Source organism: Phocoena phocoena, chromosome 10 (genome assembly GCF_963924675.1).
Source record: "Phocoena phocoena chromosome 10, mPhoPho1.1, whole genome shotgun sequence".
NCBI lineage: Eukaryota > Metazoa > Chordata > Mammalia > Artiodactyla > Phocoenidae > Phocoena > Phocoena phocoena.
Genome location: NC_089228.1, coordinates 38,332,097 through 38,348,246, shown reverse-complemented (window position 1 = coordinate 38,348,246; position 16,150 = coordinate 38,332,097). Strand labels below are relative to the sequence as shown.

Genomic DNA, 16,150 nt, shown 5'->3' with positions numbered 1-16,150 from the left:
GGACCAAATGCTTGCTCCGCCCCACCACAAGCCTTGAGGCCAGTATCTGAAGGCCAGACTTCTCTGTGCCTGAAACTGGGCTCCACCCAACCAGAACCCTCTCAGCCTTCTGACCCCATCCTGGGTGGGGTCATCTCCAAACCCCTGGCCGTGTTGAGTGAGTCTCTCCTGGATGGTTCCCCACAGCTGCTGACAGGAGTGACTGCCCAAGTGAGGAAGTTGGAGCTCATGCTGGGGCTGGAAGTCTAGCCTGGGAAATGACTGCTCGAACAGGACCCCTCAATATCTTTCTCCAGAGGGGGTGTCGAGGAGCCCTTCACATCCTTCCCTGGTTTGGTCATTGCTTCCAGGCCAGGTGGGTGTCACCTCTGGGGTCCCTGGGCTCTGGGTGGTCTCATTCATGGCACCAACTCCACCACTGGGTAGGAATCTCCTGGCAAGCTGGGCATCTGCAGGGCAGAGCTCTGAGTCTCATCTCAGTATGCTAAGTTCATGTCTGCAGAATTAATGAATGGCCTGGCACTCAGTCTTTCCTGCTGTCTGCCCACTGTCATTGAAACAATGGTTCCCTGTGTTGTATGGTGCATCTGATCCTTGGCTTGCTGACCCCACACGTGGTACACACATTTTCTGCCTTTCCTGAAGATCATGGCTATCCAGGCACAGAAAAGCTGGGCCAAGGAGAAGCTGGAATGTGGGGGATTTAGAGGCAGGGGAAGAGGTGGCTCGCTAGAGCCCTGCCTGCTGCTGGCAGTGCTCCACGTCTTCTTGGTCCCGTGCACACTCCATGTGCCTGTGGGTGAGCACGTGGCAGGGTGTATGTGCACACGTGTGATTATGTCTGTGTGTGTGTGCTCTTATGCCAAAGGAGATGGCAACAGCACAGTGTGTGCAGCGGTGCCCGGGGCACATGTGTTTGCATTCTGTGTGCACCCAGGCATGCTTGCTTGCATGTGCACATGGACGCTGTAGCTAGCTAGTCCCTAGAGCCACTGGTCCTCTTCCTACCTGGCACAGGCCTCAGGATCGTGGGGGCGGACTTACAGTGTGAAAGCTGGACATGGGAAGAGGGTGGACCATGGACCATGCCCAGGGGTGGGTGGGGGCTGTGATGACCTTATATCATTGGCCATTTATAGTCTCTCCATGAAGGGCAGCCCCTCACTCTCAGGTGTGTGTGGGGATAGCCAGGTCTTTGCCCTTTGTGGAGAGACCTAAGACGAGAACCCAGGGTTGGGACAGGGGCATGGCTTGTCCCTCAGCTCCCAGCCAGAGGGGCACCAGCAGGGTAGGGCTTCAGTGTCTTTTTTTTTAAAGAATTTATTTATTTATTTTGGCTGCGTTGGGTCTTCATTGCTGCAGGTGGGCTTTCTCTAGTTGCAGCGAGCAGGGGCTACTCTTTGTTGCGGTGCATGTGCTTCTTGTTGCGGTGGCTTCTCTTGTTGTAGAGCACGGGCTCTAGAGCACAGGCTCAGTAGTTGTGGCACATGGGCTTATTGGCTCCGCGGCATGTGGGATCTTCCCAGACCAGGTATCGAATCCATGTCCCCTGCATTGGCAGGCGGATTTTAACCACTGCACCACCAGGGAAGTCCTGGCTTCAGTGTCTTGGCTTCAACCTCCAGTTGCCCTCCAGGCAGGAAGTAGCAACACCAGGTGAATTCTTCTTCTCAGCTCTTCCAGGCCATGGAAGACATGGACCTTTATTCCTACCCCCACTATTCAGAGCCAGACAAGGTCAGGGGCCGTGGCTTCTAGCCACTCCCCTGGCCAGAGGGACAGCGGGAGGCCCTTTAAAACAGAGTGGAGTTTGGGACAAGAGCAGGGCAGTTGGCACTGGCATTGCCCCATAGCCTCTATGAAGATCTCCTGACGAGGCCTTTACCCTGGCCACCCTGTGGGCAGAGGCTGCCCATTTTGGGAGGCACAGGAGGCGAAGGGAGCCCAAAGTTGACAGTTCTGGCTCCCACCAAAACTAGATAGTCAGAGAGGCAGGATAAGGTGTGAGTCTCCATGTCCTCAGAGACTACAAAGCAGGCCAGAGCCTCATCCCCCAGCTCAGGATGTATCTCCCACCCAGGATTCAGGATTTATCAGCCCCCCACCCTGATTTCCTGCCCCAGGGAACCAAAGGCCAGCACTCCTATACCTTCATATTCTGACTGGCTGACAGAAACACCTGCCAAACCAGCATAGAGCTCCAGCCGCCAAGGTTCTGACTTTAGGAGGTATCTGCATTATCGGGCCAGCTCCCCCAGGAAGCCCAGACTCTGACAGGGACCCTCCTTGGGGGTAACAAGTGCTCCAGGGCCCCAGCCATCTGTAGAATTGTTTGGCTGTTGTCAATGTTGCTGGCCTCAGCGCCCCGTAGAGGGCCCAACATGGGGGAAGGCAAGCAGTCTTTTCCTCTGGAGCTAGGGGAGGGGGCTGCCCGCCCCCATGACTCACTCCAGGCTGTGTGGGTTATTACATTATGTTTGAAATTGCCATGGCAACGAGCTGGCAATCAAGGGTAATTGAGCTTGTCGCCAGGGCAACAGGGCAAAACCCACAGCCGCCACTCTCTGTGGTTGCCCTTGGGGTGCAATAAAGGTCAGGCTAGACCAGGGCCAATGTCAGCTGTGGGGCTGTGGGGCTCTCTGGAAAGGATAGGATTGCCAAGGCCCATGGAATTCCAGTGTGTAGAGGCAGGGTATGCCTTGGCAGTGCCAAGGGCCCCATCCCTGACCACATGCCTGGATCCCTGCCCTTCCCTCCACCACCCTGTGCCTAAAATATGCCACAGTGGTCAAAAGAAGCAGAACCAGAAAGAACTTTTTTTTTTTTTTTTTCTTTTTGTGGTACGCGGGCCTCTCACTGTTGTGGCCTCTCCCGTCGCGGAGCACAGGCTCCGGACGCGCAGGCCCAGCGGCCATGGCTCACAGGCCCAGCCGCTCCGCGGCATGTGGGATCTTCCCGGACGGGGACACAAACCCGCGTCCCCTGCATCGGCAGGCGGACTCCCAACCACTGCGCCACCAGGGAAGCCCCAGAAAGAACTTTTATGTGCTCACAGATGGTACTTATAGATGGCCCATGGGCCCTCCTCCTCGTACTCACAGTGGCTGAGCTACAGGCTCTGGAAGGAGTCCCGGGACGCCATGATGGAGCCTCCAAGCCAAGCAGCAACAGCACGGTGCAGAGAGCCCAGCACAGTGGCACCGGGGCCCAGCTCCTGTCTCAGGCACTCAGGAAAGCCACTCAACAGGGTGCCGCCACCGTCCAGCACCACACTGGCCAGCAGCTGCTCCTGCTGCTTGGCCTCCAGCCGGCTGATACTTAGGATGGCTAGTTGTGGAAGGCCTGGCTGATTGAGGCCTAGCATACTGGGCTGGAAGAGGGCCTCGGGGCAGCAGAAGCGCTCAGAGCCCAGTGTGATAACCTGCTTGTCTGGAAGCAAAAAGTCCACCCGGGCCAGGGCCTGGGCACAGGCCATCTCAGCTGTCATGTCCATGGGCGCATAGCAGCAGGCCTCTTCAATCTGGTTGACCAGCCATGCCTTGAACAGTGACTGGCCACCTGCCGGCAACAGCTGAGCCAGGTATTCAGTGAGGTCAGCACCCGCCACATCCAGCCGGTAGGTGTCAAGTGGGGCCAGATCCCCGGTGATGATGGGTGCCACAGAGGAGGTGCCATGGCCACTGCCCAGCACCAGCCCAGTGGTCTGCCCATAAGCATAGAGTGCCAGCAGGGCCTGATGCACTGTCTGCATGGCTGGCACATGGAAATGCTCAAAGAGTATTTCAGCCACCTTTTCTCGGTTGGTGCATGGTGAGGTGGGTGAGTCTGCCACAAGCACAGCCAGCTCCTTGGGCTGCACACCCAGCCTGCAATAAAACAGGTGCTGCCACAGCACCTCCAGTGCATCCCAGTCAGAGACCACTCCTCGATTCAGCACCGAGTAGGAACCCTCTCGGTTCTCAGGCACTGCGTACCTGGGCTGGCCGTGGACTGGATGCTGGAGCAGCTGGATGCATGAGGGCAGCACACTGAGGACGTGGTCCTCTCCAGCCAGTTCACATTTGGTGAAGCCTGTGCCTGTGTCGATCACCACAGATGCCATGTCCTGGTAGGGGTCCCGTGAATGGCGGCAGAGCACTGGGGACCGTACTGGCAGAACATCCATGGTGGGCACCAGCTCATAGCAGGCCCCTCGGAGAAGGCCAAGCTGCACGACCACTGGCGAGTGTGTAATGTCCTCAGCTGTCAGCTTGACCCAGGGACCGTGGGCCTCAGTGCCCACCGTGGCTGCAAGACCTCGCAGCCAGGACCAGGTGTGGTGAATGTGAGCAGGGAAGGCTGCTCCTCCCGCTCCCTGGGGCAGCTGCCAGCTTGCCAGGATGAGAGCCGATGTGAGCTGAAGCTTTGACCAGCACTGCCACCAACATTTTCTCTGTTTACATAGACACAGGTCTCCTCAGGGGCCGGGGTCACCCGAAGTACCCCCACATGGGTAGGCGGGCCCAATGGCTCACCTTCCTGGCACAGGGTGGAGGCCTGACCAGGGTCCCTAGTGGTGGGGGGACATCTTGAGAGAGTGGGCTTTTTGGAGATGGGGGGTTCTTGGGAAAAGGGAGGCTGCCTAGTGAGAGAAAGCTGCCTGGCAATAGGGGCTCCAGTGAGGGGGCCCGACCAGGAAGTGAGGGCTGCTTGGTGGAGGGGGCCTGCTCAGCTAGGGGTGGCTATCCAGAAAGGTGGGTCTGTCTGGGAAGGGGACGCTGCTCTGCAGAGGGAGGCTGACCGGCCGAAGGGGGCTGCCGGGAAAGGGGATGCTGCTCAGCTAGTGGGGGCTGACCACAGAGTGGGGCGTGCCCAGCACCTTTGACCTGAGGGCTGTCAGGGTGAGCAATAACAACCTCTTTCTGATTGTGGTTGCCTATATCCTCCTGGAGCAGGGGTCTGGGCACCTGCTGGTTTTTGGCTGGTGGTACAGGCTCTGGGGTCTGCTCTGAGTTCATCCACTGCAGTTTCTTGGCCTGGACCATAGAGGTGTCCTGCATCCCGGAGGCATCCTGCATCCAGATGGTGTGACTAGTTTTGGTTTTTTCAGCGTCAGGTTTGGACCAGCCAGGATCATGGGCATGGCTCAGTATCCTCTCTCCAAATTGGAGGGGCATTCCCAGTGGAACATGCCCAGTGAGCATCCCCATCCTGATGGGTGTCTCAGTACCAGGGGAGCCTTGTGACTCCAGGTTGAGCCTGGCCTCTTTGGGAACCAGGGCCACCTCTTGGTAGCTTCCAGATGAAAGGCTGGAGGGCACAGGGCTGGACACCATGGGTGTGGTGGACCAGAAGCTGGAGCCATCACTGTCAGGGGAAAAGATAGGCATGGCCAATGGCCGGGTGGACAGCGTATTTTCAGAGGCATAGATGGATGGGTGGCTGGGCATGAGGCCCACCAGCACTGCCCTTGAGCCCATGGGGTCATGGCACAGCAGCCCCATCCTGGTGTTGCCCATGGCCATATCAAACACCAGCACACGGTCTTCCACAGCATCCCGGAGCTGGCAGGTAGGGGCACTGGAGGGGGGTATCTGCATGGCTTCCCTGGGAGGCTGTACTGTGGGGGAGTTGTGGCAGGTTACTTGGTAGGCAGACGGCGCCACATTGGAGCAGGTGTTGCTGCAAGCATTGAGGGGCTGCTGACCTGGCTGAGAGCTGCAGATCTCCTGGTTACCCCGCTTGGACTTGGGGGTTTCTGGGGGCCCTGAGCCCGGTTTGGGGCTGCCTGGCCTGGAGGTACAGACCATGGGTTTCTCCACTTGGTTCTCAGGCTGCCTTGGTAACACCGGCCTTTGGGCAACCTCGAGCTCCTGGGCCTGGTCTGGGGACTCTTTTGGAGTGCGTGCTGGGGTGGCAGGCTCATCCTGAGAATGGAAATTCACTTTGTCCTGGCAGGATGTGACCCCTTTGGGAGACTCCAACTGGATAGACCATTGGTTGCCACATTTCCTGGGCAAGAGGTCTTGGGACAGGCCCTTGGTGATGGCATTGGTATCCATCAGGTGGTCAAGGTTGCAGGTGTAAGATTCAACTGCTGCTGACATTGAGATTGTATCCAGAGCTGGAGTATTTGCCTGAGTTGGAGCTGGAGTTGGAGGAGCCTGAGCCGAACATGGGCACTGGTCCTGGCCCTGAGCTTGGGCCGGAGCCAGAAGAGGAACTTGAGCTGCAGCTGAGCCATCCTCCCCTGAAAGAAAATACGGTAGCCACCGGCTCTTCCTAATGCCCAATGGGGCTATCTGTTTGGGGCTGCAGGGGCCTTTGCCTCAGCCTACTAGGACTTTAGCTGGAGCCTGCCCTCCCCCGCCATCTGCACCTGAAGCCGGGAACAGCAGAGTCCGAGCTGGGTCACGTCACTGGTGCCGTCACCGTGCCTGCACACCGGTAGGGCCAGGGTCCTGTTCTCTGTGACGAGATGTGTTTGGGCTCCCACGATAGAGCCTGGAAACGAGCTAGTGGAGGAGAGTCTCAGGGAATCCTCAGAGGCCAGTTCACAGCCACATTGGGAGCTAACCTCAGCAGGGTCCCAGAGTTGCTGGTGACTGGGCTCGTGGGTATGGGCCTGGGAGGCTGAGCCATAGGACCCATCAAGGATGGCCTCGGTGGACAGTGACAACCCCTGCCTCAAGTATACAGATCCTGAGCTTACCCATGGTCCCTGGGACCCTCTAGGGCCACCGCCCAGCTGCTGGCTGCCAGCTGAGGGGTGGCCCTGGGAGCCCGATGGATCAGGGGCCCCCACTTTCTTGGTGACTTCCATAGTCCTGCTCCATGCTCTAGGTGCCCTGCCCCCACTTCATTGCCATGTGTGGCAACCCCACATATCACAGAGGAGGGTGAGAGAGTGTAGGAAACCAGGGCCCCCACCCCCCTGAGGAATGGGGGCCTGCCCAGGGAATCTTGAGAGGTAGAAAGGCCAAGGGACCCCAGTGAATTCTGCCAACCTTAGACTGGCCTCCTCTCTCCTTGCCAGCCAGGTGGCCACTCTGCCCAGGCCAGCCCTAGAGGGAGAGCAGTGCTCCTAGAGGCGAGAGCGTGTATAAGGCCAAGGGAAAAAGGTAGGCAGGGGAGATACTGAGGAAGCCCCTGGGTTCCCAGTTTACCTCAGATGCCAGACTTGGCTCTTTCTCCCCATTTCCCACGTGGCAACTTGAGACTTAAGCCCTGACCCAGGGATGCAGTTCCAAGCGTGTGACCCGAGGCCCCTGTGGGGGGCAAAGCCCCTTCACCACTCAGTCCGGAGAGGCAGAAGTGGGTGATGGGCCAAGGCTCAGGCTCTAACTGCCCTCCCCCATGTTCCCCAGCTCCCGCTCCAGGGACATCAGCTCCTTGGCAGTCTCTCTGCTCCAGATGGCTTTCCCCTGCCTGTGCCTCACAGAGCCCCCTCCCCAGAATCACATGTCCTTGAGGCCCAGGACCAGTATCCCACAGAGGTGGGGATGGGGACGACACGGGTGGGAGTGGGGCCTCTGCTCAGAACCTTCAAGTCAGAATGTTCTAGCTCTTGTCATATTGTGTCAACTTCACCTTGGCCAGAAGGGGGGCAAGAACACTGGGCATAGGGCTAGGCCACCAGTGGAAATTACAGGATGGGGCACAGTGGGGACACAGTGGTTAGGGGGCTGTCCACACAGTGGGCACAGGGCTGGCTACACAGTGCGGGTATGGTGGGTGCAGAACTGGGTACACATTGGGCACAACTGCATACGCAGTGAGGACAAGTTGGACAAAGGACTGGACTTGGGCAGCACACAGAAAAGAAAGGTATTAGACGAAGTGGGCAGTCCTACCCTCCATTTTGTAGATGGGCAGAGGGTCAGGGAGGAGTGGGACCTGCCTGGACAACCAGCCGAGGCCCAGATGTGCCCTGCAGCCACAGAGGACAGGCCTAGTTTGGGGAACTGACCAGTGCTACAGGCCTGAGTCTGGAGGTTCTGACTGGGGCGGGGTCAGACCTTCCTCCTTCCCCCAGCTATGAGCTCTGGGCCTCCTTCCTCTGTCCTCCAGGGCTATCCTTTCAGGCCTCAGTCTTTCTACGCAGGAAACAGGTTTGTGGAGAACGAAGCTGTAGTCTCGTCCTCTGAAGCGGTGTGTTTTCACAGAAGCTAAAAATAGTGCTTACGGTTGGCCGTGGGGTGTGAAGCGATGTGACTAGGGACCAAGGCTAGCTCTGTGCTTCGTCTGCACCTTCCTGACTCGGCACTGGGCAAAGCCTGACTCAGCCATGTCTCAGGCCCCCGGACCCCCTCCCCCTTCCCCAGATGCTGCCTTCAGTTAAGAGTGGGGATAGATGTGGCTGGACACTGCTGCTCACCACACACTATGGCCCAGGAAGGTGACAGAGCCCAAGGGTCTGTGGTCTGCACATGTGTGCTTTCACACACACATACTTGCTGAACACTGTTAACTTCATTAATCTCTGGCCCCAAGCAAACTGTTTTTTGTTTTGTTTTTCCCCATGACAGAGATGCTAGTAACAGCCTCCTGTGTTTGTGGGAGGGCTGGAGAAGCATGGTAGGAGGCCCTGAAAGTCCCTGCCTGTCCGACCACTGAGCCATCCCCCCACTCCTGCGAAAGTGAGGCATAATTCTCCCTTTCAGGGCTGGAGTCCTCATGAACAACTGATCTGAGAAGGGTGTGCCCCGCTAAGGAAAGACCAAAGAAGGCAGCCCGGAGAGAGGAGAAAGCTTTTCCCACCTGGGAAGCAAACACCCCTTATAGCAATAAGAACAGTGACTGCTATTGACTGGGCCCTTCCTCTGTGCCAGGCAGTGCTGAGCACTGTAACCCAGCCTCACAGCAATTCAACAAGAGCCGGGTGCTGTCACCCTTATTTTATAAATGATGAAATCAAGGCACAGGGAAGAGAGAGAATTCACAGAGGTTGCAGCTAGTGAGTTGTAGAGCCAGAATCCGAAGCCAGGCCACCAGGCTCTGGACCCACACTTCAGGAAACTACAATGCCATCACAGGTGTCATGCACAGGGCCACGTTGGCATGGACCCTGCTGGAGAGGAGCCAACATGCCTCCCTTCCGAGTGCTGCAGCCCCAAGCCCCCACCCAAGCTGTAACCCACATGGCCCTGTTCCTCCTCCCAATAGCTTAGCAGGTGGCTCAGGCATGGGAGGGGGCATTTTCCTGGGGGGCACTAAGCCAGTGCCTCCCAGGAAGCTGTCAGTACTGAGTAGGGGCTAGTTACATACCCTGTGGGACCTGGCTGAGTCTCTTGTACTCAGAATTCTTGGCTGGCTGAAGCCCCTCTGCTTTATCCAGCTGAGGGGAGGGGCACCAGGCAGTTAGAGAGGATCCCAGGCTGGGCCCCTTCTACCCAGCCCCCTCCTGCACCCACCCCTCATCCCCCCCATCCCCTCCTCCCTCATCAGGCAGGGACATTGCCCCTGTACCCCTCCCCCAAACATGTTTTTAAATAGTCTCTCACCAGGAAGAAGGGCATCCAATTCTATTTCTGATTCTGGAAAGTGAGGAGGGCCAACATGTTACCATGGCAACCTAGAGAGCCCCTCCCCCAGGCTGAGCCCATTCCCCAGGCTGAGGGCTGTCTGGGATGCAGGGGCCAGGAAGCAACAGGAAGGAGCTCAGTCTGAGGGCGAGGCCATACAGAGGCTCCTCTATGAGGGCGGGTTCCAGCACTGCCTCCCTTCACACTTCACCTGACCCGCTCCCGGCAGGCTTGGGGGAAGGCCCCAAACCCTGTGGAGAGGGTCAGACTTCAGAAGATGGGGACAGTCACCTCACTCTGAGAAACCCTCCTTCCCAGTGGATCAGGCTGGAATCCTCCTACCTAGGAGACCTTGAGGGTGGTGGGCAAGAAGGGCATCAAGAGGAGAGGCACAGAAGGCCCCATTCTACCTCATGACCAGCCAAGTCTCCCAGACTTGCTTCTCCAACACAGACATATTTTGGGCTCTGTTGTGCTCTCAGGTGTCAGCTCTGTCAAGTCCCTGGCCCTGCACTCTTCCAGTCTACCTGCCTTCCCCTCCCTGTACTCTGGGAAGACTCGACATCTCCAAAAATCTAGGATCAAAAGGAGCCTTAGGGACTTCCCTGGTGGCGCAGTGGTTAAGGAATCCGCCTGCCAATGCAGGGGATATGGGTTCGAGCCCTGGTCCAGGAAGGTCCCACGTGCTGCAGAGCAACTAAGCCCGTGCACCACAACTACTGAGCCTGCACTCTAGAGCCCGCGAGCCACAACTACTGAAGCCTGCGCGCCTAGAGCCTGTGCTCCGCAACAAAGAGTAGCCCCCGCCCGTCGCAACTAGAGAAAGCCCACGTGCAGCAACGAAGACCCAACGCAGCCAAAAATAAATAAATAAATAAATAATTAAAAAGGAGCCTTAAAGGGCTCCCAGTGCAGCTAACCACTTGATGATGGAGTGAAAAGCAATGCCTGTTTCCCCAGAGGTTCATCTCTGCCTACTGTCCAAGGGCTCAGACACCAGCCCTCTGTCCCAGAGGCTGCACGTGGGTAGCACTTAGGTCTGTGGAGGGAGGGCACTGCAGGTAGGAGCACAGCCCAAGCAGAGGCAGGCTTCTGAAGAGACCCACAAGGACCTTGTGATCAACACTCTCTGGGTCCTGATGGGAAACCAAAGCCCCCCCAGGAGGAAGGCTGTACCCTCTGTCTGTCTCTCAGCTCTATACCCAGCACTCTGTCTGTGTTTTCCTCTCCACCCTGTGAACTCTAACTTCCTGCTTCCCTGGAAGTCTCTCCTGTTCAGGGTGCACCCATTCCACGGAGGCAGCACCATGTTTGAAGGAGCTGGCAGCTTCTCCCTGCCCCACTGCTTCACCCCAAAGAAAGGCAGTCGCGGTGCAGAAAACCCCGGTCCTAGAGGAAACTATGGCAGGGTGAGGGGTGATAATCCACTCCTCATCTGGGATGTGAAATGCAGAACCTGAGAGTGCAGGAGGACATGGCTTTTGAGCTTTAAGGCACAGGGAAATTTAAATAACAGATGTTTAAACAACCTTCCCTGCAAGCCATGGTGCAGTGACCCCTCTGCTGTGATGTGTTACAGCTTAAAAATAGCCCACAATGAACTGCTCTGAGCTCCAATTGACTCAAGCTTACGTAACTCTGCGTGAAAGATGGCCAGCCGCACCAGCCAGGAGGGAGGACAACAGCACTGGCACCCCCCTGACTGCTGTCCACAGCTGGCTTAGGGGCTGCGGCCAGCTCCTCACCCTCCCTGGGAGCAGCCTCCCATCCAGGAGCCAGCAGCGGGGAGTGGGGGGAGGAGGCAGGACTTCATGCCCGGCAAGAAAAGACCTCCAACCACACCTGTGAAGGGGATGTAAGGAAAGCTGCCCTCCCTCAGGGTCCCTGAGGAACCCGGGCCCAGTGGAGGGTGGGGGTGACTTTACGAACAGATGGCTGGGGCTTCCCTGGTGGCACAGTGGTTGAGAGTCCGCCTGCAGATACAGGGGACACGGGTTCGTGCCCCAGTCCGGGAGGATTCCCACATGTCATGGAGTGGCTGGGTCCATGAGCCATGGCCGCTGAGCCTGCGCGTCCAGAGCCTGTGCTCCGCAACGGGAGAGGCCACAACAGTGAGAGGCCCGCGTACCGCAAAAAAAAAAAAAAAAAAAAAGAACAGATGGCTGGACTTCCCTCTTCCTTGGTGGTGCAGTGGTTAAGAATCCGCCTGCCAATGCATGGGACACGGGTTCTATCCCTGGTCCGGGAAGATCCCACATGCTACGGAGCAACTAAGTCCGTGCGCCACAACTACTAAGCCTGAACTCTAGGGCCCTCATGCCGCAACTGCTGAGCCCGTGTGCTGCAACTACTGAAGCCCGTACACCTAGAGCCCGTGCTCCGCAACAATAGAAGCCACTGTGACGAGAAGCACGCGCACGCGCACCACAATGAAGAGTAGCCCTCCCTCGCCGCAACTAGAGAAAGCCCACGCGCTTTACCCAACGCAGCCAAATATAAATAAATTAAATAAATAAATTAAAAAAAAAAAAAAAAAGGAACAGATGGTTGGGTCAGAGAGACCAGGGCAGGAGCCCACGTAGGCAAAGTGACTGGGGCAGCCCAAACAATTCCTTTCACCCTTTGAAGAGGGGCCTCCCCAGCTTGGAGAGACATGTCAGCAGGACCGATGCCTGGCTGAAGCTGTCACTACGGTGGAGCCCAGGGGTGGAGCTGACTCTTTGGGGGTCTCTAAGTTTCCATGGTCCAGGCCGCATGGAGCCGGTCAGGGGGGTGGACTTGTAGCATGAGAGAGGGAGCTCTGGCTTCAAAGCTGATCAAATCCTGTGATCTTGGCCACCAGCTGCTGCTTTTGAGTCCCCTGCCTTCCCTGATGCATTCCCAGATCCCAACTGCCCAGTCCAAGACTGACCACAAGTGTGCAAGTGGCTGAACCAACAAGAAAGGCAACAGACTGGAGAGAAGGCAAGGATGCCCCTGGCTCTCACGCTCCCTCTGCCTCTGCCCATGCTGAGCCCCAGGGATTCAGCAACTTCCCTCAGCTCCTACCACCTGAGCTCAGAATAGGAACCATCATGGGCCTGGCCCTCAAGCTCCCACAGAGCAACAGTGAAACAGGCGAGGGCCAAATACAAGGGCCCTCCTGCCACCTGCCCAGCAAAGGCTGGCTCTCAGGACCACTAGCGCGTCTGCTTCCCTTCCAAGGTTCGGGCTGCAGGATGCGTGGAGCAGAAATTGTGGGGGAATGGGTAGCTGTGGAGGGACAGGAGCTGGTCCTGGGCTCTCTTGGCATCTAGGCTTATTGGGTTAAAAAATCAACTGGAACAAACCCCAAAAGAATGGAGGGAGAGACTGAGGCTCAACTGGCCCCCCTGTGCCAGATGGGGAATGCTGGGGGTGGTTCATCAAGTCATCCCCGCTCCTCCAGGCCGGAGTAGCTCCACCTCCAAGCTGGTTGGACCCTCACACGGGCAGAACAGAGGCTCTGAGTGAAGAGATGCTTGGTTCCTGGGGTCTTCATGGAGGAGAGTTCTCCAGCCCAGCATGGAGTAAACGGTGTTTTTCATCAGGGCCTGGCAGATATTGGATCAGTGCTCAACTACCGATTCCTGGGGCTGCTTCTCTCTGGGCAGAGGCAATAAGTGTGAGAGGTGCATCCCAGGCTTTCCTGAGTCTCAGACACTCCCAGCAGTGCCCACGTCCCCCAACCCCACCCGGCACTGGAGGGTCCTGCTCTCTCCTACAGGTGCAGGGAGTTAGTTCATGAAATGGCACCAGAGGTGGACCTGGGATCTCATGGGCTGCACCAAGGGAGTGACGGATGAAGCCACTGTCCCAGAAAGTTCTCAGGATTTGAAATGGGGCTGTGTCTAGAGCCTTCAGGTGTGACCCCCTAGAGAGCCTTTGGATCCCTGAGGAAATTCTCTGATAGGCTGGGGCTTTGGCATAAGGGGAATCTCAGACCGGACTCATGGTTCCCTATCAAAGCAGGTCGGTCTACCCCATGCTTGCCCTCCAGGTGCCAGACAACAGCGACACCAGTGGGCAATCAGGAGGATGTGAGTCATCTGCTGCTTCCTCAGCCCCAGCTTCCATCCTGGCCTTCCTCCAGCCTTTATTGGCACCTGCTGGGCCCCAGCCCCACTGGAGATGAGGAGAGGAACTGACACCCGCTCTCCACAGCTCATGATGGCAATGCTGGACTCCCAAAGCCCTGGGAGAAACCCGTGCTTACGCCATCCCACCCTAGTGGCAGGCCCAGGCCCACCAGGGCCACCAGCAACCTTCTCCTTGAACCAACCATTATTCAGGCCTCCCCCAAGGCAAAGGCAGTCCAGCCTTCATTAGCCCTGGAAACCACTCAGAAAACTCCTGGTCCCCCAGCCCACCACAGGACCTAGAACCTATCCTCCCTTCCTCTCCTTCCTGGCGGCCCAGTCAGGAATTGGAACCCTGAAGTAGTTCCAGCTCCCGACACTCCAGATGGACTTAGGACTATCAAGTGGCTCTGAGAAAAGAGTTCAGAGCTTGGGGGCTGCAGCATCAGGGAGAGGGGATGCAGCTGTGGCAAGCACCTGCTTAACTGTGTCCCCTCCCTGGAGAATCCTGGCCCTGGAGGCCCTTGGCCCAGAAACAGGCCCAAAGCCCCACATTCTGGCTACACAGGAAACCTGACATCCCCTGAGCTTCTTCCATCTCCATTCTCCAGGACTCCTCTCCTTGCTAAGCTTCCCTCCCATCCAGAGACCCCCTTCTCTCTGAGTCCCTCTCTTATGAACAGAGAAGCCCATGGTCCATAAGCTGCAGAGGCCCAGTGGGGAAGGAGCCTCAGTTCAGCTTCAGTGAAGCCTCTGAGCCTTCTTCTCACTCCCCACCCAGCTCCAAGCCCCGGGTGACCCTTAGATCTCCAAGATGAGGTTAGGGCACAAGGACGACTAGTTGGAGGGATGGAGACAGTCCTTTCCAACTGGTACGGGGACCACAGCTGTGGGAGTGCTCCAGGACATTCCACTCACCTCTCTCCCAGCCTCAGGGATGACACAATGGGGGAGAGAGAGCCCAAGGGTCCCTGGCAGAGCATGCAAGGCTACAACCTCCTCTGTGCCTGCACTCACTGGCATCAGAGGTGTAGGGGTAAACAGGCAGATGGAGTCCATCTCTTCCCCTCTCCAGCTCATAGGGCCCTGATCTTCAGACCCTTGCACTTGAGCGTGAGAGTCTCCTTTTAAGCTTTACCCCTGTCCTCAGAGTCCTTTGGGTCCCCATATTTGGGCCTCCCTCTGGCCTGAGGTGACAGAGTAGGCAACAGATGGGTAGAAAACAGCTAGGCAGCTCCAGTCCTAAGGAGACCCCCACTCTGCTTACCAGGGAGCTCTTGCCTAAACCCAGGGTTCCATGCATGGCAGGGCAAAGAGCTGGGGACTCAAAGGGAGCCTACGCCCTTTAGCGTGAGCCAGGGTCTCCCAACTAATGAGACAGAGGCCATGGGGGACCCGAGCAAGAGAGAGGAACCAGGACTTCCCTGGTAGCACAGTGGTTAAGACTCCATGCTCCCAATGCAGCGGGCCCGGGTTCAATCCCTGGTCAGGGAACTAGATCCCATGTGCATGCCACAACTAAGAGTTTGCATGCCACAACTAATGAGCCTGCGTGCCGCAACTAAGGAGCCTGCCTGCTGCAACTAAGACCCGGCACAACCAAACAAATAAATAAATAAATATTTTTTTAAAAAAGAGAGAGAGAGAGGAACCGCCATAGTGCATGTCCCGGGCTCAGTCACCCTGATACTCCAGTTATCCACATGAGCAGAGGCCAGCGACCCCCTCAGCATTGAGGGCACGGGGGAGGGATAGTACAAGGAGGAAGCTGTTCTCCTTCTCTGGTGGAGCCTGCCCCTCTAGTGGGTATTGTACAGTGGCCTTGACGAGTATAAATAGCCTAAGCAGTCTGCACCTTGAAGCTGGTGCCTTGAAAGTGTGGAGCTGAGTCCTTGCTGCTGGCTCATCTCTTTCAAGGCTGCAAGAGCAATGCTGGCAGGATTGGGGGGAAGGGGAGCAAGTCTCCATGACTTATCAGTGGCGGGGGGGTGTCGGGGGGAGTTGGGGGAAGGCCGCAGGTAGAGCAGGGAGCCCTGGAGTGGGGTTAGGGCCTGGGGAATGGGGCAGGCAGACTGGGCAATAGGAGAAGCCAACCTGGCTGCTGCTTATCTGGGTATTCAACCCACCCCTCTCGGTTCCATCCAAAAGCCCCCAGGACCCTGTAACCTGGATTTGGGCCTGGCCTCCCCTTCCTGTTCTCTGGAGCCTTCTTGCTGACTCAACCCCTTTCCAGCCTCAGGGTATTTGCATGTGCTGTTCACTCTGCCAAAAACTCTCTTCCCCACCCCCCCCACCCCCCCCACCCCCCCTCCCCCCCCACCCCCCCCCCCCACCCCCGACCGCTTCTGGCACAGTTCCCACCTGACAAAGTCTCAGCAAAAATGTCACCTCCTGGGGTGGTTTCCCTTACCTCTCTATTCATCTATCTAAGGCTGTCCTCCATTCCCTCAAAGCCGCCTGTCTTTTTCTTCCATAGCACTTACCACAATTTGTAATTAAATATTTATTTGTTCATTTACTGATCTAAGGGCCAGTGGTCACCACTGAGTC

At 57.2% G+C, this 16,150-nt stretch overlaps 1 protein-coding gene across 1 annotated transcript; it reads right to left on the bottom strand.

The window, feature by feature from the left end:
- Positions 1 to 3,049: 3,049 nt before the first annotated feature.
- On the bottom strand, positions 3,050 to 6,802 carry LOC136129554 (uncharacterized). The gene is given in 4 exon segments (XM_065885914.1): positions 3,050 to 4,290; positions 4,293 to 4,639; positions 4,690 to 6,340; positions 6,343 to 6,802. Coding segments are annotated over 4 exon segments (3,699 nt in total).
- Between the last annotated feature and the right edge of the window lie 9,348 nt (positions 6,803 to 16,150).